The 26,106-nt window shown below is 38.6% G+C and overlaps 1 protein-coding gene across 2 annotated transcripts in view; it reads left to right on the top strand.

Moving 5' to 3' along the window:
• The window catches only part of IRSp53 (Insulin receptor substrate 53 kDa), a 176,973-nt gene extending 154,536 nt beyond the window's left edge, over nt 1-22,437 (top strand). The window contains exons 7-14 of one of the 2 annotated variants that reach the window (XM_069318735.1): nt 2,259-2,324; nt 6,216-6,410; nt 7,997-8,180; nt 9,517-9,654; nt 11,568-11,679; nt 15,379-15,550; nt 17,463-17,968; nt 18,125-22,437. In XM_069318735.1, coding sequence (XP_069174836.1) covers nt 2,259-2,324; nt 6,216-6,410; nt 7,997-8,180; nt 9,517-9,654; nt 11,568-11,679; nt 15,379-15,550; nt 17,463-17,968; nt 18,125-19,460 — 2,709 coding nt within the window. In that variant the 3' untranslated portion in view covers nt 19,461-22,437. Of the gene's footprint in view, nt 1-2,258; nt 2,325-6,215; nt 6,411-7,996; nt 8,181-9,513; nt 9,655-11,567; nt 11,680-15,378; nt 15,551-17,462; nt 17,969-18,124 lie in introns of both variants that reach the window. The other variant, XM_069318733.1, reaches the window with a different exon arrangement.
• Nucleotides 22,438-26,106: the final 3,669 nt, after the last annotated feature.

Genomic DNA, 26,106 nt, shown 5'->3' with positions numbered 1-26,106 from the left:
TTGTTCCTCCTTCTGCCTTGCTTGTCTTCCTACACTCCTTCCTTACTCCTCCTTTTTCTTCATCTCACTCCTCCTCTCCCTTCCTCTCCCGCCTCCCCTTGCTCTCTCTGTACCCTTAAGGGCATACATAACAAATTGAATCGGCATGTAATTACAGGAATTCCTTACAGATATTTTCTTCGTGAGGGGTCGGCCCAAGAGGCAGGCAAATGTAGGTCTTAGAGCCTGTGTTGTTTAGCTTTGTATTGTAAATTTATGGTAAAGTTTGGCTGAGTGTGTACCGGTGATAGAGGGGGTGAGGGGGAGGGGGGAGTAGATGTTGGTGAAAGGGGGGGGGTGAATGTGGGGTGATGGGGCGGATGTGGATGAAGGGTGGATGCTTTGTTGAGGAGGTAAGGGGGGGGGAGGGATGTGGGGTGAGGGGGGATGGATGTGGGGTGAGGGGGGAGGTGAATCTGGGGTGATGGGGGGTGATAGAGTATCATATCCACCCCCCACCCCCAAATATAAAAGTACGGTACATGTTGTTACAACTACTTAATTCACTTCTTCCACTACTGGTACAACAACTATTGCCACGACTACCAACTACTAACATCATCTATACCTAACTCTTTACCCATGTTCACCCAGCAGCAATTATGGACCTGGTTGTAAACTGACTGGCGGGTCGTGTTCCAGGGAACAATTAATCGGGTATGGCTTAACACGAGCTATGGGAAGGGAAAGTTCTAGTCCTACAAACAAGAGTCAGAAGTCGTACACACAGTTCTTTGTACATACATTGTTTTGAATATACATTTTATTGTATTGTTTTGTATTGTCTACTCCTTTACTTGCCTGTCTCTGTTTCTCACTCTCTCGAGACAAACAGAAACAGGGGAAGAGAGAGAGACAATCACAAACGGCGAAAAGAAGAGACACAGACAGACCAACAGGGGCCTGGTGGCTGAGTGGACAGTGGTTGGTATTCGTAATCCTAGGGTCCAGGGATCTATCCCCGGTGATGGCGGAAACAAATGGGCAGAGTTTCTTTCACCCATGATGCCCCTGTTCACCTAGCAGTAAATAGGTACCTGGGAGTTAGCTGCTACAGGCTGCTTTCTGGGGATGTGTAACAAAAAGAAGGCCTGGTCGAGGACCGGGCCCCCAAGGACGCTAAGCTCCGAAATCATCTCAAGATAATCTCAAGATAGGTTAATTATTTAACCTATTAAATTAATTAGTTAATTATTATGGGCTGCTTCCTCTGTGTACTCACCTATTTGTGTCTGCAGGATCGAGCATTGACTCTTGGATGTGTGTGTGTGTGTGTGTGTGTGTGTGTGTAAAATACAATAAAATAAATAAAAATAAAAAAAATTGATTGACAGTTGAGAGGTGGGTCGAAAGAGCCAGAGCTCAACCCCCGCAAGCACAACTAGGTGAGTACAGACAGACAGTCAGACAGAGAAAGTATGTGCTGAGATGCGTTGGGATGCTGTATATGTTCTCACATATTATCGTTATTTCTTACTATTTTTCTTGAATTTAATTTTGGTGCAGTGAGGTCGGATCGACCACAAGCACCAGGATGGCCGGGTATCCCCCACCTATAGTGATTATATATATATATATATATATATATATATATATATATATATATATATATATATATATATATATATATATATATATTGTTTTTACTTCCTTGTCCTCTCTTCATCTTTTCTCCAATTTCCAATTTCGTCCCCCAAACAAACCTTCCCCTCCTGTAATGTTGTTCCAACACGGTCAACAGAACACCCTCGTCGCCTCCTGTTGCCTGTTGTTCCTGTTGAATGTACTTACCTCTTAGTGACTACAGGGCAGTGAGGTCTAAGAGCTTTATATGCCCAGCCTACTAGCCTGGTGGTTGTACCTTATTTATTTATTTATTTAGGTTGTTAATTTATGTATTTTATTTATTTATATATACTGTACAAGAGTTCTTACATTCTTGTACAACCACTAGCGTTTCGGGCAGGTCCTTAATCCTAATTTCTTCCAAGAATACGATCTGCCAAATCGTTTAATAACGATGTTATTGTTATTAGTGTTATTTATGTGTTATTCATGCTACTGTTGTGTCTTGATTGAAATCTTTTTGCTATTGTATATCTTTTACTATATATTCTGCAGTCTCAATGCACTTTTCTGTCGTAGTTTTTGTTAATTATTTAGTTTTTTAACTGTTGTTGTATGCAATTATGTCACTAACGATGCTTCTGTGTTGACAGCAATATCAGGCGTTGGAGGAGGAGAAGGTGAAGCTGGACGCCTTCGTGGAAACCAGCCTTCAGAATGTAAGTATAGACAGACCCACACCATCAAGTCTACTACGGGCTCGCCTTACCCCGTGCTACTTGGAACATTTTCTTCCAAGTAGCGAATCTTAAACAAAAACAACCCACACATGCAGGCACTTCCTAACCAGCCTATGCAGCAGCGCTCTATACCAGGATGATATGGGGGGGTAGGAATAGCCTAAGCTACTCTATCCCTTTGAGATGTATTTCTTTCTTGTCTCAGTAAACATACTTGAACTTGAACCAGGATGATGCACATATCTCCCTGTTATGATGTGAGACAATTGTCATTATTAACCAGAGAACCGTTTGGGCACTGATCGTTATTCACATCTGACGTGATCACGGGCACAACAGTAGGGGGACAGTATACAATTTGCAGTCATCAAACACTCGTCGACATCAAATCAAATGAAGACAGATTCAACATTACTGCCTCTCTCGCAAAATGAATGCTAACGCTTAATCCTGACATTGGCCTGACAGTTGACATAGACTATACACGAGCTGTATAGTCTGACCCTCATGTGGATAACATGATCGTGGTGTGTGGATGATAACACAGTCGTATTTTATTTTATTTTATTTTATTTATGCATATACAAGAATGTACATAAGGAATGTGAGGATACAAATATGGTAATTACAGTCTTGTAAAGCCACTAGCACGCGCAGCGTTTCGGGCAGGTCCTTAATCTAAGAAAATTTTAAGGAGGTAAATACTTGCAAAATTATAGACAAAAAATGATAACAGATTACATGAAATGAAAAAAAGATGAGAGAAAATTGTAGGTACAGTATATTAAAGCACATAGGTAGCTAAGATTGATTGCAATGACGGCTTGAATGGTAGTTGACAAAAAAAAATTGGTAGGCACAATACAGCAGAAACAATATAAGATTGGTTGCAATGACAGCTTGAATGGTAGTTGACAAAAATTGGTAGTCACAATACAGCATATGGCTAGCACATAAAAGAAGACAGCAATGAACACAATGATAAGGTTGTTTGATATTACATAAAAATTAGGAGATTGGGTAACACTAGGTACAGAGCAAATTTAAAGCTCAGTGTAGGAAACTAAGAAGATGAAGTTAGGTACTTTTTGGTTTTGCTTTTAAATAAGGCAAAAGTATAATGTGTGGATGATAACACAGTCGTAGTGTTTGGATGATAATACAGTCGTAGTGTGTGGATGATAACACAGTTGTAGTGTGTGGATGATAATACAGTCGTAGTGTGTGAATGATAACAGTCGTAGTGTGTGGATGATAACACAGTCGTAGTGTGTGGATGATAACACAGTCGTAGTGTGTGGATGATAACACAGTCATATAGTGTGTGGATGATAACACAGTCATATAGTGTGTGGATGATAACACAGTCATATTTTTTTTTTTTTTTTTTTTTTTTTTTTTTTTTTTTTTTTTTTTTTTGAGATATATACAAGAGTTGTTACATTCTTGTACAGCCACTAGTACGCGTAGCGTTTCGGGCAAGTCCTTAATCCTATGGTCCCTGGAATACGATCCCCTGCCGCGAAGAATCGTTTTTTTTATCCAAGTACACATTTTACTGTTGCGTTAAACAGAGGCTACAGTTAAGGAATTGCGCCCAGTAAATCCTCCCCGGCCAGGATACGAACCCATGACATAGCGCTCGCGGAACGCCAGGCGAGTGTCTTACCACTACACCACGGAGACTGTATAAATGGAGACTTCATATAGTGTGTGGATGATAACGCAGTCATAGTGTGTGGATGATAACGCAGTCATAGTGTGTAGATGATAACACAGTCGTAGTGTGTGGATGATAACACAGTCGTATGGTGTGTGGATGATAACACAATCGTAGTGTGTGGATGATAACACAGTCGTATAGTGTGGATGATAACACAGTCGTATAGTGTGGATAATAATACAGTTGTAGTGTGTGGATGATAACACAGTCGTAGTGTGTGAATGATAACACAGTCGTATAGTCTGTGGATGATAACACAGTCATAGTGTGTGGATGATAACAGTCATAGTGTGTGGATGATAACATAATCATAGTGTGTGTATGACAACATCATATTGTATGAAATCAGACATTATAAAAAACATTCTTACAACATTCAGAGAGATAAACAGGAGGAGGTGATGGAGTCAGGGCTGAAAGCAAGCAAGCAAGCAAGCAAACAAACAAGCATGAAACCGAACAACCAAATTCACGAAGAGTGCAAAAGACTCAAAGGAGGAACTGGCCTGGAAGATGATAAAATTTCTAAAAGAAACACAGATAAGAAACCGTGATTGGTGGAACAAAAAATGTGGAAAAAGAAATGGCTGGAATGGCAAAATTCAGAATCTAGCGTGTTTACGGCAGATATTCACTCCATGTGGCACTAGTGACATCAAACTGATCGTTGTATAGAGTTTTTGTCCAGTTTTCCGGCTGAAAGCGTTACTGTAGCACAGTGGTCTACGTCAGTGTTTTTTTTTTCAACCAGTGTGCCATGAAGGATTTACAGGTGTATCTTGGAGGGTACACAGGTGTGTCTTGGAGGGTCCACAGGTGTGTCTTGGAGGGTCCACAGGTGTGTCTTGGAGGGTCCACAGGTGTGTCTTGGAGGGTCCACAGGTGTGTCTTGGAGGGTCCACAGGTGTGTCTTGGAGGGTCCACAGGTGTGTCTTGGAGGGTCCACAGGTGTGTCTTGGAGAGTCCACAGGTGTGTCTTGGAGAGTCCACAGGTGTGTCTTGGAGGGTCCACAGGTGTGTCTTGGAGGGTCCACAGGTGTGTCTTGGAGGGTCCACAGGTGTGTCTTGGAGAGTCCACAGGTGTGTCTTGGAGAGTCCACAGGTGTGTCTTGGAGAGTTCACAGGTGTGTCTTGGAGGGTCCACAGGTGTGTCTTGCAGGGTCCACAGGTGTGTCTTGGAGGGTCCACAGGTGTGTCTTGGAGGGTCCACAGTCGTGTCCTGGAGGGTTCATAGGTGTGTCTTGGAGGATCCACAGGTGTGCCTCAGAGGGTCCACAGGTGTGCCTCAGAGGATCCACAGGAGCAGTACTGTATAGAGTAATAAGGGCTAACTTTGCTACATACATGTAATATTAACATTGTATGGGTTGAATTTCAGTTTCCTTTCAATGTGCAGGTCATCTTACATATGGTCCTTCTTTCCCTAGTTTAACACCAATGACATAAACTGATACAGTATACCTACCTGTTTTCTGGTTTAGTTCTTGAATCCATTGTTGGCATACATTGAACTATGTAACTTGCTTATTAAGGCTGTCACTTGCTTATCCAATTGAATTTTAGGGTTCAATTCTGGAGCCCATTATCTGCTTCAATTTTATTTATTTATTTATTTATATATATATATATACAAAAAGGTACATTGGGTTTATGAGAGTACTGTACATAGCATTGATGTTTTTACATTCTTGTAAAGCCACTAACACGCATAGCATTTCGGGCAGGTCCTTAATCTAATATAATTTTAAGTAGGTAATTTGTAGCAAAATTGAAAAACATTAAAAGGTACATTGTAAGAAAATTTGAAGAAAATTAGTAGGTACATTATAATAAAATTTGAGGATTATCTACAGGAACATTGTAGCATAATTTGAGGATAATTTCTAGGTACATTGTAATGACATTTACATTCAACATAACAATATGATATAAAATGATGGCAATGATTACAACAGTGAAATTATATGGCTTAGTCTCATATTTTAGGGTAGTACAAGATACAGTGTGAGTTTGAAGCACTAGGTAGAAAACTATGAGGATGTCTCTAACCTTTTCTGCTACCACCCACAGGATAGCTCATATCCTGTAGGTGGTACCACCTTATATCCTGGCTCAACTAAACTGCAGTTTGTACCTGTTTTCTGCAGGCTGTGACTCAGGAGAGGCGTCGGTATGGATTCATTTTAGAGCGTCAGTGTTCACTAGCCAAGCATTACCTGGCATACCATGCCAAGGGCTCTAATCTCCTACAGCACACCCTTGACAATTGGAATGATGTTGCCAAGACACGCGAGGCACTCCCAGAACGTATCCGGACCATGTTACCCTCTGCCAGACCTAAGGTAAGGGGAACTGAGTAGATGAATCTCTTTGACAAAATCCAAGATGATAATAAAAAAAGAACTGTACCCTTGTGAAAGTAAGTAGATTCTTGATTAACAGAATGATTTTACTTTTAGTGGCACAGCACCTTGACCATTGACTCCCAAGCCCTGTGGCCACAATATTCAAGAGGCTTTATTAATGTCACAATCAATGTCATAAACTTTGATTTAACGTTGATAACATTGATAATGTTGATTTAACGTGATTGAGTCAACGTCGAACCACTGCCACTCTGATATTGTGCTCACTGGAAGGTAATTGGTCAGTTCTCAGACCAATGTATAGCCTAGTAATCAGTACAGTAGTCCCTATATCCTGGCTCAAGGCACTCCTTATAGTACAATCTGATGAACTTAGGAGTTGTAGGGCACTTCTCATTCCTGAAGAGTAAATATATCATAATGCAGCTCCCATACTGCTGTAATAGGCATTTAGAGTTTCAAGACTGAAATATGTGAGTGGTGAGGGAGCTAGACTTACATTCACAATTCCTGGTTCGAATCCAGGGTGGGACAGAAATGGTTGGGCACATTTCCTATCACCTAATACACTTGTTTACCTGCAGTAAGTAGGTACCTAGGAGTTAATCAGCTGGTTTTGGGTCTCCATCCTGAAGAGGGTTAGTAATTCAATCCTGGTTGGAGGGGGGGACGTCGATATAAACTTGATGTGTATACATACACACTGGCTGCCTGTCCCCCCGACACAATGATTTATATTATAACTATTATTCACAAATTGTTTTGGGCTTAACTTAAAATAATTCAGTAGGTTGTATAAAGATTTGATGAGGTAGACACTTAATATTAAACAGGAAGGAATCAAGAACAGTTCAAGAAGTTAAGCAAATGATATACTGTAATGCTTTTAAGGAGAACATAATGTAAACAAAAGTAGGAGAAAATGACTATGTGTTATGGGGTAACACTTTACATAAAATGAGAAATGATAACATTCATGAATTATTGAGAGATTTGAAAATAATTTAATTATACAACAGGTATTTCTAAACAGCACATCATACTCAGAGAGATCACAGTAACATGATACAGTACTGTATATGTAATGAGAAAATCCACAGGAGCATGATGAGGATTCGAACCTATAGCAGCCGTTATCTTAACAATACTGTACAGTACATAGTTATGTGGTGTTTGTATATTGGCCTTCAATTTTGTCCATGTAAATGTCTGAAACACACTGCATATCAAGGACTTTTAGGGATTGTACTTGTTTTACCTAGGAATTCTCACTGTTCTTGTATTTTATGTATGTAGTTTTGCCTGATTATTATAATAATAGTAATAATAATTATTATTAGTGTTACTTATTATACTATACTGTAGTTATTTGAAGAAAGAACTAATTAGGCTTCATGATACAGAAGTTGAAGGTTCACCACAGAATTTACAAGGCTGTGTTCAGGTACTGTACTATTTTCTCTAAGTTCATGCCTTACTGACATTAACTCTTCAGTTTCTCTTTTCGTCATATTTTAAGTACAGTACCTGTATGCATATTTACACCTTTATTTTCATTACAGGATGACGGTATCTACTCGATGCCAATGTGCCTTGAAGATGATGCAATGTCAGTTACCTCACAAATGAGAAAAGCACGATCAGTTGATGCTTCTTGTCTTGACCTTAGCAATGTTGGAGATGAAATACCTACACGTCCTCTAACTCGAGCTAGGTCAGAGTTCAATCTTGACCATAGATTCGCTCGTGAGTACAACAAATTTGCCAACTAATTAGCAACATCTTAGAATTTCTTAAATTGAAGTTTGCCTGTTAGGAAACCAAGCTATTATTTGATATCTTTTTTAAAACAAGGTTTAGATGGGAACAAATGCCAGCAGATGCACAGAGCATTATTATAAGGAAAGAAGAGTAGGGAGGGAGAGATAAAGAAAAAAGAGAGAAAGATCTAGGGTGGATTCTAAACAGAGAAATGTCACCTGAGGACCATGTAAAGAACATTGTGCAATGAGCCTATGCTATAGTTTCTATTTTCAGAGTTGCTTTTAAATGCATGGATGGTGAATTACTAAAGAGATTGTTCACAATCTTTGTGAGACTAAAGCTGGAATTTGCAATGATAGTATGGTGCCCATCTTTTAATTAAGAACCACATAAACTAACTGGAAAAAGTGCAAAAACATGCAACTACAGTAAATGGCTTCCGGAACTGAAAGACAAGAGCTACGAGGAAAGGTTAGAGACATTAAATATGCAAAGCTAGAAGATCAAAGAAAAATAAGTGATATCATTGTGGGGTACAAAATAGTAATAGGAATCAACAAAATTGGTAAGGAATAATTCCTGAGACCTGGAACTTGAAGAACAAGAAGTCATAGATTTAAGTTAACTAAATAATGCTGCTGAAGAAATAAAAAAAAAATCACTTTCACAAACAGAGTGGAAGATGGTTGGAACAAGTTAAGTGAGAAGGTGGTGGAGGCCAAAGTTTCAAAGCATTATAATAATTCATTGTGTGGGGGGACAGGAAGCCAGAGTGTATTCATACACGATAGGCTGATATCAAGGTCTGCCTGCGATATAAGGTAGACTTATATCAAGGTGTCCTGGGAAGACAGGACACCAAGATCATAGCTCTCTTTCTGTAACTACACTTAGGTAATTACAAAAACAATAAATGTATACTGACTACTAGTGTAAAACTAAGCAATTGGTTTAGCTCCATACAGTTAGCTGCACTACACCTAACCACTAAAACACTGAAAAATGCAGTAGTTGGATAGAGACCTACTGCATAAGTCTTTCAGGACAAACTGGTAAATTTTGATCTTGGGACCATCAGTTGATATGGTCCCTTTATTGCAACAACAGTTGCAATAAAGATTTGCAGTAGAGAAATAGCTCATTAATTTCTAAACTGTTCTACTATGCTGTATAACTGTATAACTACTATGTACAATGCTGATTTGCATAGTACTGTAACTGAATGTCTACATATGTGAGAAAAGTTTAAACAACTACAATAATTTTATCAAATTTTAATTCTTTGAATATTTTAAGTTTGTTGTGTTTTTTACAGCAGATAATATGATGCTACGAAGGTCTATGGCAATACCGGAGGACATGGGACGAAGAGCCATGGCAAGGGCTTTGTACTCTTACACACCCAGCGGCGATAACCAGCTCTCATTCAGCGAGATGGACCTCATTGCCCTTATTGGTATGTTTACATCTTTTAATTACAATATGAAATACTGTAATAATAATAATACCAAAACATAAGCTATATACAAAAGATTTAGCAGCATTTATATAAATCTTGGAATAATATTTAAAAGTAAACAGGTATAGATTTTTAGTTGTGGTTTTGCAGATGCTCCACTGTATATTGTTACATATTACTGTCTAAATGACTAGTAAAAATAACAAGAGAACATAGTTATTACTACATAGGATTCGGTATTACTTTGCCAACTCTTTAATGTTAACTGATTAGAAATCCACAGACAAATCTGTGGACTTGCTACTACTTCCTGCTACTTCCTGATATACATCGTGCCAAAAATTATTTCATGGAACTGCAAATGGCTAAGAACAAACAGAGGATTTCAAAATAATCCTTTACAATTCCAACCCACAAGTGCTTTGTTAATAGAAGACAAAGATATGGTAGTCAAACAAAGGTTGGGACAGGTATCATGATCAATAAACTGAAAGTATCCAACAGAAACCCTCTAGCTCTAACAACTCTCCTTCAGGCAACTGCAATGCATTAACTCTGACTCATTGAATCCCTCTCTGTACTATGTAACTGAACTGCTACCCACCTTGTTAATTGCTCCCTTTCAATTGAAGACCTGCTAGACCAACTCCACACTCCAATCCTACATTAGGGTGGCCTTAATACACAATCCCACTGAAAAATAGTACTATACCATCCTAGATAATAGGACAAGTCACTGAGACTTATAATCACAAGTAACAGATTTCTCTTCAAATGATGTTCACCCATGTTCCATAACATTCACACAAATGAATGCTTTTCTCTATACAGTATATAAAGGCTTATCAGACATACAGTACTGTATACCTAAACTTTACATGGACCATAGAAAGTGACTTGCATGGCAGTGATCACTTTCTTATTTATTTAAAGGCCACCTCCTTCATACTCCCTGCCACATTACCAAAGTGGAAGATTGACCAAACGAACTAGGCCAAGTTTGATGAGGGCACTATTATCTGAATTTATTTTGTCAGGGACAGAAGCCTATGTATATATTGAGGTTCAAAATATAGTGTACCTGGAAAAGATCATCAAAGCAAATGGGGGGGACCTTCAACAAGCTGCTGGCTTCCTGTCCTTGTCGAGGCCACTAGGGTTAGTGGCCCTCAGGTAAATCAGGTAAATACTGTATATATTTTAGGTTCGAATTAATATTCCCCAGGGTCGAACTACTGACCTTCCCTAAGATGTAACCCTACTGTACAGCCTAACTCCCAGATACCTATTTACTGCTAGATGAACAGCTGCATTAAGTAAAAGGAAATGTGCCCAATCATTCCTGTTCTGCCTGGAAATTGAACCTGGGAACCCCGATTATCAGTCGAGTCGAGGTATTATGTCAACAAGCCTTAATGCAATCAAAAAATTAATACAGTATAACAATTCCAAAAGTGCAATTAAAACCATAACATTCTGTTCCAAACCTGCACACCATTTATTTATTTATTTATTTATTTATTTATTTATTTATTTATTTATTTATTTATCTATTTATTTATTTATTTATATACAAGAAGGTACTTTGGGGTTAAGAGAGTACGTGTATGTATATAAAAACCCGCTCGGATGTGAATGGAAAGTTGTGTCAAAATTTCAAAGCAATCGGTGAAGAACTTTCAGAGATTAGCGATTTTGAACAACCGAACATTTCCATTTTTATTTATATAGATAATCTATCAATCATACTGTCCCTTTCTGTCTACTGGATAAACAGAGGCATCAGGTGAAAGGAAAAGTTTCTAACCATTACTGTCTTGCCAATGGATTGAACCTGGATCCACTGATTATTATTATTGTGAGTTGAGAACATACACTGATTTAGTAAATTTGACTCTGATCATCCCCAGGTGAGAAGAATAAAGGCTGGCAGTATGGAGAAAATTTAAGGACCCAACGTTGCGGATGGTTCCCTGTTGCATACACCGAAATTATCCATGAAGAAGATGACTCCGCTCTTGGGTAGGTCTCTTTCTGTGCAATATCCCAAGTTTGTTCTCTTTGTTTTAAGACCTTCTTTGAAACCTAGGTTAAGCTATTTACTCTCCTCCCAGCCTAGTATTGTTCTAGAAGTTTTCCTCTCTGTTTTGCAGAAATTCTTTTACATACATACCTATTTCTGATTCATAAACTTGCCTACTCCATTATCCTAATGTTTTCTCTACTTTAATGTCTTGTTACATTGTTGAAGTTGTCCAGATTGGGTTTACCAAAGAATGTTGTTCTACATTTAGATTAATGCATTATTGTGATAAATTTACATAATGGTATGCGTATAATGCTCCACAGTACATTGAACATTCATGAATACACTTTTTATTTAAACTGTGGAAAAGATAAATTGAGCATGTTAAGGTATCAAAGTGACATTGAAACAGTAAGCACACAATATTTGGTTAATAATCCATACATTTAAAAATATGAAAAAATCTATTTATTTGGAAATCTGAATAATGTAGTCTCTGAGTGTCATTTGATATGGTATACTGGACTAATCAAGAGAATACAACTACAGTATATATGACTTTTAAGATGCATCTATTTACTGCTAGGTAAACAGTGGCATTAGGTGATAGGAAATGTGCCCAACCATTTCTGTCCTGCCTGGGATTCAAACCCTTGGAGTCCCAATTGTGAGTCAAGAATGAACCCAGCTGTACTACCAAGTTGATACCTTTGCCAAGCTTGCAGTAAGTAAATAAAAAGTGCCATATGAATTTGAAGAAAGCTAAAGAGTGCAAGCAGGAAATAGAAGATCAATTGTATATCACAATGAAATACAGGGGTACCTCAGTTTAAGAGTTTAATCCGTTCCTGGAGACAGCTTGTAACCCGAAAACTCGTAAACCGAAGCAAATTTCCCCATAAGAAATAATGGGAAATGAATTAATCTGTTCCTGGCTACCCAAAAACCTCACTTCAAACTAAATTTTATACCTAATTCATCAAAATCTACACTACAAAAGTATGTTCAAGTTATTACTTACCCTTGCTGATGACTGCTGTTGGCGTATGGAAGATGGTGAGGAGAGGGGAGGAGAAGAGTTGTTACTGTTTGGAAGGGGAGTCCACTTCCATTATAACATCAGGCAGTGAGGACCTCTCTGGGGTGCATTCTCTGGCACGTTTTGCCTGCATACCACTAGGTCCTGGTAGTGGCTCACTGCTCGATTTTCTCACAACAAAATGATCCATTGAAAATTGTTTGTCCCTGCTTCGCAAGATGTCTCTGTAGTGAGGCATCACATTGTCATTGAAAAGATTAATGCAACGGCCTACTACAGCTTTCTCTGGGTGAGTCGTTTCAATAAAAGTTTGCATTTCTTCCCACATCTGACACCACTTCCTAATGATTGCGGGACATCCTCTTCCTCCTCCACTGGAGAAACATCCTCAGCTGCCTCTTCTTGCTTCTCCTTTTGAAGGGCTTGGAGTTCTTCGGTGATCAGTTCTTCATTGTGTTCTTCCACCAACTCCTCCACATCAGCACCATCCAATTCCAAGCCCATCTTCCGGCCCAGAGTAACAATTTCCTCAACAATAGGCACTTCATTTACAAACTCAAACCCCTCAAAGTCTAGTTCTGGCACACATTCAGGCCACAGTTTTCTCCAGCCAGAGATTAGGGTTCTTTGAGTCACTTCTTGCCAGGCTTTGTCAACTAGTTTTAAATCTCTACAAATGTTAAAATGGGGTTTCCAGAACTCTTTGAAGGTGAGGTTTGTGGCTTCAGTCACTTCAAAACATTTACGGAAAAGTTCCCTTACATAAAGTTTCTTTAAATTCGCTATGATTTTCTAGTCCATAGGTTTAATTAGAGGAGTGGTGTTAGGAGGAAGGAACTTTACTGTGAGAAAATTACTGTATCTGTTCAACAATTCATCTTCCAAGCCTGGAGGATAAACAGGAGCATTATTGAGGAGAAGCAGGGCCTTGAGTGGCAAACTTTTCTCCTGCAGATATTTTTGTATGGCAGGGCACACCACATCATTCACCCATTCCATAAAAAAAATCCTTGTCACCCCATGCCTTATTATTAGCCCTCCACATCACACACATTTGGTTTTTCTGCACTTCATACTCTTTGAAAACCCTTGGATTTTCAGAATGATACACAGCAAGGGTTTAATTTTCAAATCGCCACTCACATTTCCACACAGCACAAGTGTAAACCTATCTTTCCTAGGCTTGTGACTGGGCAATGATTTTTCCTCCTTGGTAATGTATGTCCTCTTAGGCAGTCTTTTCCAGAACAGTTCTGTCTCATCACAATTAAACACTTATTGCAGTAGGTATCCCTCAGCCTCTACAAACTCTTTAAATTCTTCAATAAATCTTTCAGCCGCTGGTTTGTCTGAGCTGGCAGCCTCCCCATGCCTCACAACTCTATGAATACCACTCCTTTTTTTAAATTAGTCAAACTATCCCCTGCTTCCCTTAAAGTCTATCGTATCTGGACTCGTTCCAAGGGTTTTCTTTACAAGGTCTTCATGCAATACCCTGGCTTTCTCACAAATGATGGCCTCTGAAACACTATCACCCGCTGACTCCTTGTTGTGTATCCAAATTAATAACAACTTTTCCACTTCCTCAAGTATTTGTGGTCTTTGTTTCGTGATTGTTGATATGCCTTTTGCCACTTTAGCACTCATAATGTCCTTTTTCTTGGTAAGTATAGTGCATATCGTTGACATGGATTTGTTGTACTGCCTACAAAGTTCAACAACACGTGTACCATTTTCATGCTTCTGAATGATCTCTTGTTTTTCCTCTATTGTCATCCTCACATGCGATTTCTTGCCTTGAACCTTACCACTGGCTTTCTTGGGACCCATTGCAAGATATATAATAACAACTTTTATGCTCAAATGGCCAAATATCCAACAAAACACTGTAAATCCTAGTGAAGAATTCAGGTGGGATTGTCACTGGGCGCGAGGCACTGGTAAACTGAGGGGCAATCAATGTGCCACCACGCGCTAGGTCAGCCCGTACGCATATCAACACACTTGTTACCCGATGCAATGCTCGTATTCCGATGCAAATTCTCCAATCAAATCCTGCTCGTAACCCAAAAAACTCATAACCAGGGACACTCGTAACCCAGGGGTCCACTGTATGTCAAACAAAACACTTGTATGGGGCAAGTAACAAAATCTGTAGACTGACAGATGTTGTCACAGTTTTACACTCAACAAGCCACAGCGTAAGCCAAAACAGGAGATATTTCACCCATAGGATAATAAGCCAATGGAATAGCCTACCCACTGAAAAGGTAAATGCCAGAACAGTACAGTACAGTACTCCAATTCAGAATTCAGCGGGAAACAATCCTTAGGAAAATGGGGGAACTTGACAAGCCACTGGTTTCATATCTGCATCGAGAACACTAGATATGGTAGCCCTCAGGTAAATTTTGGTAAATAAAGTGAGGTAAATAATGTATCTTTAGATTTGGTAAATCACAACATACTGTATCCAATGATAATTATAAGTTTTTCTTAAATTTCTCTCCTCACTCCATGGCTTAAACCATAACAGACTTGTAAAGCCAAAATAAGAAATTCATTCTTGTAAATTTCCAACCTTGTAATTAAGTTGCCTACCATAGTACTTCAAATTGACCCTGTAATCTTACCTCCCCTCCCTTGGATGGCTTAGTTCAATGAGCACACAGCATCCAAAGAGTAGAAATAGCATAGATGACCCCCAGACCAGCACCCCAGCTGCAGGTAGCAGTGACGGACACAGTGGTGATGCTACCCAGCTCCCTCTTGCCCATACCCAGCGTTACCCCTCTAAACACAGATCCTCCAGTGCTCATGCCGTGCAGGTGAGTCAACCCTAAAACACTCTCATGAGGGTCACTTATGCATGTTCTTTAAAATAAATGATGGTAATGTTAATGCTTAAACTGGATCATCCTTGTCCTATCTTACAGTTGGGATTAGTTTTTCAAGCATGTGTTAAATTTTTTTCAAGTGAGATATTGCTCTTTTCAAGTATACAGTGTATTGGTAAGGTCGAATAACTGCCTTCTTCTTGCATTCAAATCCCTCACTTGGACTGGATGGTAGAGCAATGGTGTGCTTCTTGCAGGTCGGTGTTCAATTCCCGACTGTCCAAGTAGTTGGGCACCATTCCTTCCCCCTCTCCTATCCTAAATCCTTGTCCTCATCCCTTCCAGGTATAGTTGTAAAGGCTTAACCCTTTCTGCTCTAAATTTCCTTACCTTGCACTCATATAGTAATGGATGCAGTCAATCATCAATCTTACAGCAGATTGATGAAGAAAAGGTCCTTGGAGTCAAAATCCACCACTTATTAAAAGTTGCACAACAGGTGGGTTCAGCAGTCAGAAAACTTAATCAAACTCTTGGGCTAATCAAGCGTACTTTTGACTATAATGAAAAGAAGGTAATGGTTCAACTGTACAACTCTCTGGTGTGCCCCCCATTTAGATTACTGTATCCAAGTATGGTAACCTCATTTTTGGAAGGACATAGCTGCTCTGGAGAAGGTACAACACCAGGCAACAAAAGTCATTCCAGAGATAAGTCATCTCTCGTATCAGGAACGCTTGAAGGCCACAGGGCTAACAACACTGCAAACCAGACATGACAGGGCAGATCTCATCGAAACTTTTAAAATACTGAGCAAGTTTGAGGATGTTGATCCGGATATTTTCTTCAGAAGGTCAGATGTAAGACAAACAAGGAGCAATGGTTTCAAGCTCAACACGCCACAATGTAGGACTGAGAACAAGAGATGCTTTTTCACCCACAGGGTTATTAACCCATGGAACCACCTGCCCATCGAAGCTGTATCTGCCAAAACTGTGTTAAAATGTGTTGAGTTTTAAAATATACCTGGAAAAGATCATCAAAAAAATGGAGGGACCTTCGTCAAGCCACCAGCTTCCAGTCCTCATCGAGGCCAATATGGTTGGCTTCAGGTAAATCAGGTATATGTATATATAATTATTCCTAACGTCTATCAACTGGTTGACCTTGTAAACAGCTTATCAGATCTGCTAACCTGCTTTCAATGATTGGTGGAATATCACATCAAGGTCCTTTTCTTCTATTTAGTAGCAGGGGCAGGGCAATGTTGTCGGTATGGTAAGTATCTGTGATAAGTGTTGTTGTGTAGGGTCTTGTATTTTTATGCTGAATAACATTTTCCAGAATTGTTATCATTGTTGGACATTCACTTAAGCTATTTTGCATGACCTTTACTCCAATAACTTTTTTGTATCACTAGCAAATTTTATGATCACGCTGTAGATGATGATGATAATGTCATTATTGTAGAGTGCAAAGAGGGTTAACATTAAAATGCATCCCTGTGGTACTCTGCTAATTATTAAAAGTTATGCACTTTCCCATGCTTTCTGCTAATCTTAATATGGGGAGTTTTGGGGCTGGTGTACTGCTAGTTGAATGGGAGGGGAATGTTCTTTGTTAAATCCCCTTCATGTCTCATCTTGTTATCACCATAAGGTGTGTCTGGGAAGTGCTTTAACACTTTCTTGCATTTTGCCAGTTTTCATTCTTCTCTTGAGTCATATCATTTTCACATAATTGTTCCTTGAGCATTACCTCATCTTCAAAGTTGTTACTTCATATTTCTACATCATATTCTTCATATTTCATGCAGCCACACTTTCAGTACGTTATTCATTTTTAAATTTAACAGAACTTATTACTTACTAATACAGTATAATTTTGTGATTTTTTTTTTCAGTTCCGAGCCCCTAGTCCCACCACCACCTCCAATGCCAGTACCTCCACTTCTTCCGCGGCCCTTTCAATGTCACAACCCTCCGCTTCATCTACCGCCTCTTCCAAATCATCACATGTAGCATCGTCCCATGAGACATTGAGAACCTCCACCACAGCCTCTTCCAGTGCCAATACAGTTCTTTTCAACCACGCATTCATGGAACCTCTCCCACCTCGTGTGGCAGCCCCATCCCTGAAGAAGTCCCCTAGCCAGCCTCAGTCCCACTCTCGGCCAGGGTCAAATTCTTTCACCAGTAACACTCTCACTCCTGGCTCTTCAATGACCTTGAGTCGATCCTTTACAACCACTGCCGTATCTTCCCACCTCTCTACACGCTTCCAGAAGAGAGGAAGTGGAAATTCCTCTTCATTCCATTCAAGTGATGATAGTGGCTTTAGTAATGAAAGTGGCAGCGTACGACCTCCAGTCAATCCTGATGCTGACTACTCTGATGATGATCTTAATGGGTAAGGTCTTTATTTGGTATTCTTTGTTGTTTTGCATGCTACATGCATTATATAAATGTTTGATGTAAATGTAATCGTCCTGCTTTTGCTTTTGTTTGCATTATTTGTCTCCTTCTGTTTCCTTTTGCTTTCACTGTCATTCCTTTGCTCCACCAGAGTTGCCTCACATTCCATGAATAGTCTCAGCTCGCGGTGGTTGAGGTCTGCCTCGACTCTGCCCTATGACTCAGAGCCTGTATCTCTTCCATGTCTTCTGAACTCTGAGTCATTGAGTTCCAGTGAGCCACAGTCCATACAACATATTCCACCACACCAGGATGCCACTGTAACTCTCCCAACACCAGGACGCAGACATAAGGTTTTGAAAGGGAAGCACTATCGAGATCTTTCTCTTCCCTCTCTGGGCATCGATCATTTTGTCACTATGGCCCGTAGAAAAACCAACAAAGCAACTCCAAATGCCCCCTGTGCCCAGAAGATTGCTGCTCAACGGGAACGGGGGAGAGAACAAGGAAGAGCGAAGAGAACTCTATGCCGGAGCTCATCTTTACTCTGTCTTGGCATGGACACCTGCACAGGAATCCCAGAAGATCTCCTGAGTGTTGACTATGAAGACGTTTGGTCTGAAAGTTGGAGACACTCTTCACTTGTGGACTTGTTTGCAAACATCCCTGATCCTCCATCTTTTCAGCCTCCTTCGCCACCCACTTCTACTCCCAGTTGGTCATCAGTAGACTATTCGATCCGGCCTCCTATGCCTATCCCACAAGATGGCCAACAATCTTCTGTTTCATTTACTGACACTATCACAAATGAAATATCTCCACAGAACTCATCATCTGGAAACAGTACACTGACAGGCAGTGATGAGGAAGACGAAGAAGTTTATATGGTTGTAAGTGACCACCGTCAAGAGTTACGGAAAACCATCACTCGCGCTCAGTCTAGGAAACAAGTGTCCCGCTCTCTAACCTGGACATCTCCAGCCCATCGTTCCTGTTCTTCTCCTCTGAACCTTCCACTGTCAGTCTCCAATAAATCTTCAAGCAGCACATTATCAGCAAAACACAAGTGGATTAGACGAAGCCAGTCTCCTAGTTGTTCAGATCAATCATCCCAACAGAGCAGTCATGAATACAGATCTTCTCAGTCCAGTTATTCCACTCTTGACTCAAATCAAACCACAACATCCTGCAAGCCCATTACTTCACCCCCTCTTCCCCCGAAGAAAAAGTCATCCCGTCCACAGTATCCACTTCCACATGCCCTTCCTCACCAAAATTGCCCGCAATCACAGCATCAGTACCAATATTCAGGTTTGGGGAAGTATTGGGGGGATCTCAACATACTCAACTACAGTGACTTCATGAATCGCCGGCTGAAATATCCTGAAGGTGCCTCTCAATTAGACCAGGTATCCTTCACCACTGGAAACTTGTGTGGGCCCTGGTATGACCTCTGGGCAGAGGATCCTTCTGTGGGCGATGTATAACCAGCAATCTGTTTGTAGGCAACTGTTAAACTTGTACCTAATCAGTTATAACTATAGATACAAAGTATGTTTGCGGGATTTTTACAGCACAAGAACTGTCGAATCCTAGTGACTGTTACATTAACAGACGCCAGAATGAGGTTATTTACTTTTAACATTTTTGTCTTGCATGTGCATAAAATTTTAAGACTTTTGTAACTATTGCTTATTACTGAATCATATTGTTATGTTTTACAGTGACTATTGCTTTTCGTTAATATTTCCATAAAGCTTTTCATACCTTAAACAGAGGTGCCAAACCTAACATTTGAAAAAGATATCCAAGTTTTAGCTATTTTTTTCTTAAACCCAATGAGGGGACACAAAACATTACCAGCTTTTAGTTGGTAATGTATAGTTAATTTGTATTGCCTGATTAAGTCTAATGTACATTTTGCCATATTCAAATTGCTGTAAATAAGAGCAAAAGAATTTCAAGAGTCATTCCTAGCTTTCCATACTTCTCTTTGTATATAATACCCTGTCTTACCTCTCACTGTCACACCAAAAGAAAATTTTTAATTAGATTTAGTACCTCTATTTGATGCCTCAGTTTGTACACTGTCTGTATCTGTATGTTATAATGTGCCTGCATGCAATTGCCCTGTTTATGTTAAGGGTTTTTTGTGTTATATTTTATATCAGCAGTACTTAGTTCTTAATATTTTATATGCTATATAATATCCTAACGAACATGTTCTTTCGATTCTTGTGTTCTTCAGTGTTAAACAATCTTAGGTACCCATACTCGAGGATGTTTTCTGTGATATGTGTAAGGTTATAGAGTTCTGTCTGAATAACTCGTAAGTTATAATTGCAATTCTAAGTTATCTTTCAGTGTTTCTATTTAATTATATTTTTGTACCTCTGTTGTAAATGCTTTTGTACAAATGTTTTATAATAACTTGGCTTAGCTCACATTTTATTACTATCTTAAATGAGTTATGGATTTGATGGCTAGTGGAACTACAGTATTTTTTTATGCCAAATTTTTATTTACAAACACACATGTTGAATTATTAATGTTCAAGTGATATCACGTTAAGAGGTGTACTCTTCTTCTGTGTATACATTATACAAGTACTGAGAATTACTTTAGTTCAAGACTAAGTTCAGGACTTGGGTAGCTGGTTGGTTAGTGAACAAATGTCACAGCCTTGACACTTCTCCAGAGGTTGATAGGCCTTAAGCCCTACACCAAAAACTTCTTCATGATTCCTCTCATATTTTCTAGTGCTGTATTGTATAAAGAGTATAATCTCTATAGAAGTAGAGTACACATTAATTAAAGTGACCTAGTGCCTTGAAATAGTTCTAGATTAAAACCATATTTAAGCCAAGCTATGATGATTCCAAGGTACTGTACTTATTTTGTGTATATGGATATCTGTTGTACAAATATATCACTTGTATAATAACATCTAGACCTTTAAGGTAATTCTGTTGAATTCATAAATAACAACACTTATCAGGTAATTATTCTGCAAGTCATAACTATGTTAGTTTTAGTAAATATTCAGATGTTGTGCTTTCTTGTTGCTTGGCAATGTTGGTAACCATCGGGTACATATTTACTCAGTTGTATATATATTACAGCATTACCAGCCAGCTTGTATTACAGGGTTGCTGGTGGCCTGAGACAGGAACTGCCTCACAAGACAGCCCAGAACTCCTACAAAAAAAAAGAAAAAGTGTACAGATAGTGATTACCCGGTAGAACTTGATGCGACTCCTCTCCCTTGTCATCTGATATACAGTTCATGCAATCAGCCTCAATATTTTATAAATTAAATTTCAAACATTAATTTACTTCTGAAGGTAGTGATCTTTATATTGATTACTTGATAATATGACATTTTCATAATAAATGTAGTTTTTACTTAAGAAATGGAGGAAAGAGGGAAATTCCAGATGTAGGAATTGATTCGCCAACTGTATGTGTCACTTGATCATCATCATATATACAGTATATTATCCTGAACCCTGTAATATGAATGTTATGTGGGTGCTGCTCGATTTATTTAGATAACAATGTACACAAGTACAATTGTAGGTTTGTCAAATATATCATTTTTATACTTGTACAGCTACATTATAATATCTGACTTTGTTCTAGTTGCAAAGTAAGAATATTATACACATACTTGTATAATAACATCTCTTTGTACATATATTTGAGTAGATTTAACTATTTAATTGTGTCACCTGGGTATTCAAAAGGTGGTAAAAATATAGTAGAATAGTGTACAGTATTCAATAATCTAAAAGAAAGAACTTTGAAGATAAAAAAATTATTGTGGGTAGTGCATGAAAGTTTTTGAATGATAATAAAGTTTGAATGAATTATATATATTATATGTCTGGTGTATAAGTGTGAGTAGCCATTTACATATTCAGCATGCAATTGCCAAAACTTTAATGCCTAATGGAAACAGCAGGCTAAATAAAATGTTTTAGGAGATTTATAAGTAGTACGTGACAGTGGGAAGAACTGTGTGTTTGCCACTCGGCAAGAGTGTGTCTGTGCTACTGTGCTACTAGGAATCTGTTAATGTTGTGATAGGAGTGAGCAAAGCAGTATCATACTCTATGTAATTTTTTAAAGTTGACAATGATCGAGTATAGTGTTGGTAAAATAGTTTTATATAAAAAATCACTTAGTATTTGCCTTATTTATTTTAAACCATTTCCTAAAATATAACCCTAAAATTACCATGTTATGTAGCAAGCTATTTTCATTAAAAAAAAAAGGCAGATTTCATGTACAGTAAATTAATACAATTTGCCTGAATTTCCAAATATATGCCATCTTTGACAGCAATGCTGCCTTACGATTGACAAGGTTCCTAAGGTACTCTGTGCAGTTTAGAATCTCAAAAGCAGCATTGTTAGATACTTGATCTGCCTTTAAATAAAGATAAATAAATTTTTTATTATATCATTGTTTTATTTCATAGCAGCTCAACTTTGGCTATGCTTCATCTGTTGGTATATTAAGTGCACTACAGTCACTAAAGCACAGTAGTTAGTGCAGCCTGCACACATACCATTTTTCCTACATTAAACTTCCAGATAGGTGAGACTTGCATGGGCACATTTTCTTATAACCAATGCCTTGCAGGCCAATTTGGGTAATTTTGTACTTTTGTTTTTTAATTCAGGTAAATATTTCATTATAAAAGGAGCATATTTCCAATTTCAATTATGTGTACTGTAGGTGCATCTGCGGAACTGCGATGGCAGATCAATATGGTCGTCATGGTCTGGTATGCCGTAAATCACAGGGTAAGATTGCAAGACATGAAGAAGTCAATGACCTCATCAGGAGGAGCCTTGCCACAGCCCACTGCCTGGCACAAAGAGAACCACACTTATTCAGACCTAATGACCCTCAGAAGCACCCAGGGTCGTTAGCAAGGTGACCCTAGATGGGGTCACCTTGCTTCCTTGGAAGGATGGTAAGCAAGTGGTGTGGGACTACACGTGCGCTGCCACACTGGCCAGTACCTACCTCCACTACAGCACACGTGAAGGGGGTGGCGCTGTTTCTTTCAGGGAATCGCAGAAAATTATTAAATACAGAGGTCTGGCACACTGTTACAGCTTTGTTCCGATCGGCTCGGAGACCCTCGGTTATTGGTGAAAATGTGCATTGAAGTTCCTGAAGGAATTGGGGGACAAATTGATCAGCGCTACAAAAAATCAGAGAACAAAAGTTTCTTGTTCCAGCGCCTCAGTGTTGCGATTCAGAGGGGAAATGCCTGTTGTGTCTTGGGCACTAGTCCAACTTCAGAGGAATTTGAAGAAGTGTTTGACTTGCCACAATGATTTTAAATTTTGCCCCGAGGGGCGAGTTTATTGGGCAGCGCCACTCATCTTGTGAGTGGACATACCGCCATAGCAGCATGTGCAACACTCCCGAATAGGAAGAAACCCCGGTGGGTTGTTCATCCTGTTGCCACAATGATCGAACCTGTCTGTGACATTTATCAATGTTTCCCATTGTCGTATTTTTCAAGAGATCCATAACCTTTAAGCACTTTTTGTATCAACCCATGTATATCTTATAACCATTAAATATATATATAAATATATTAAACAAAATGTAAATATGATTTAGACATGACAGGGATGATGTCATCCAAACTTTGAAAATACCGAACACATTCAAGGAGCATCAGCTTCAAGCTCAACAAACTTACATAGTGTGGTAAACCACAATGTAGGGCATAAAATAAGAGATGCTTTTTGCTACAGTTCAGAATCCAGCTGTATAAAATCACAGGAAAAATATGGGTACCTGTTTTCTTTGTCACGCCTCCGATTTCTTATTTCCGTCCAGGGGCCGGATTCAGGAAGGTACTTATGAAGGTTTTTCCTCTTAGCTAAGAGCGTTTTCCGTCTTAGCGCCTTCGTGGCGGCTACGTCCGTATTCAATTAACTACCCTAAGTGGAAAAACCTTCGTAAGTTCATTCCTGGATTTAAGTGTGGTTTCGACCACTCGTAGCTTTACGTAAACTGGATATAAGTAATTTTTTCTCTACTACATAACACTGGGATCGATTTATGATATTGGAACACGACCAAAATATTATAGCTGGTGAATCTAGTGAAGAGGAGTCCTTCGTGTTAGTTATATATGCATTCTCTGCTTGAAACTTGAAGTAAATATGTGTTTGATGATAGTAGAATTAGTTTTATAATAGCAAGATATTATACCCGTAGTTATTAAGTAAATAAACACTGGTGAACATGAAATATGAGAGAAGGTGATGAGCCCTGCCTGATGGGATCATTTACTATCACCAAATGCCCCTGTTCACCTAGTAGTAAGGGTGTACCTTAGCTATACATACCCATTTCTAATTTATTTAGTTTGGTTTTATTTTGAAATTAAATCTGGGTGAGACATAAAATAAAAATATGCTGCACAAATGATGTTAGGTAAGGAAAAGGGTAAAAATGTCACAAACTTTATTCATTGAATACTTAAAGCTATAATTATGACTATATAGATTATTAAAAAAGAGAGAGGGAAGTAGGGGTCCAAGACCTCTTCCTGTTATACAATTTGGGTGTGGAACAAGTAATTATCAAAAGAAGGCACCATGCCGGGAAGGCTATGTAGCAGTAAGGCAGTGAGGTGAGGCAGCTACTTATTTGAGAAATGCTTATTTTATTTACCTTATAAGCTGAGGCAACTTATTTTATTTGAGGAATACTCAGCTGATTCCTCTACATTTAGCATGGAACAAATTTGTGTCCAAGACCTCTTCCTGTTACTCAATTTGGCTGTGTGTAACCAAACTAGAAGTGCTCTACAAATCAAGGGACCCAGAATGTAGAATGACCTCCCGAATCATGTCAAAGGCTGTACCTCTCTCAACCAGTTTAAGAGTTAAACCAAGTACTGCCTAATTAACTCCATGTAACCTAACTGACCTTCTAAATGTCAACCCATGTCTTGCTATTTTTTAAACAACGCTGTTCACCAACATGTGCAATTGCTGATTTATGCTATGTTAACCCCCTTTTGTATTTTTTATTCCTTCTTTCAACACAATTTATACCTAATCCCGATTACTATTAAGTTTTAGTCTGTGTTTTTTTCCCCCCACACCTTGCCCGAAATGCTATGAGTATTAGTGGCTTTAGGTATTGTATGTACTAGCTCTGCCTATAAATCCAACATTATGTTTGTAAATCAACTGTATGTACTTTTCCTGAATAAAATGTATTTATTATTTATTTTTTAATCAGTAAGTATTAAAAGAAGGCACCAAGCTGGGAAGGCTATGTTGCACCATTGTGTGTAACAATAAACCAAATTTTTGTTAACAAACAATGCACCTGTATGGGAAAACAAATCCTGTCAGCTGTAAAAATATTGATGCAGTTATTTAAATGAAAAATATAATGAAAGAAATATTACTGGTTTATTTTTATCCTATCTTTTTGTACTGTACAGTATATCCAAGGAAGTGAAAAATTGAGACATAATGCACAATTTAATGAATGATTAGCATGGATTAGCAGTTCAAAAGAAATATGACTTGTATTACATATCAACATGACATCTTAATGATCCATGGTCAACATGATTTAATAAGGATAATACAGTACTGTATTTGTAATAATACAAACTATAATTTAAAATCTTTATTACTGATTTTTTTTATTAAGAAGATTAGGTATACACAGCAATGTGCTGCTACCCTATTCTATATGGAATATTACACAGTGTAGATAAAAAACTAGCTATAAGTTTATCTAATACTCCCATCTCACAGGATGGTTAGACATACTGTACATGGAATCAATTTAGAAAATACCAGCCTCAATACAAAAAACAAATCAACTCTGACTAAACAACTCTAAGCAATTTTCACAAGAGGTAAGCACTGAATCATGGAAACATTATATGATAATTACTCTTACCAGTTTCTACAAAACTCCTCTCAAACAATGTATTTTTAAACATGTTTAGGTATACACAGCAATGTGCTGCTTCCCTATTCTGTATAAAGGACCACACAGTGTAGATCAAAAACCAGCTACAAGCTCACCCAACATCCTCACCTCACAGGATGGCCAGTCATACATGGA

This window comes from Procambarus clarkii, chromosome 91, assembly GCF_040958095.1.
Source record: "Procambarus clarkii isolate CNS0578487 chromosome 91, FALCON_Pclarkii_2.0, whole genome shotgun sequence".
Taxonomy (NCBI): Eukaryota; Metazoa; Arthropoda; class Malacostraca; order Decapoda; family Cambaridae; genus Procambarus; species Procambarus clarkii.
This window is presented reverse-complemented; position numbering and strand designations above follow the sequence as displayed.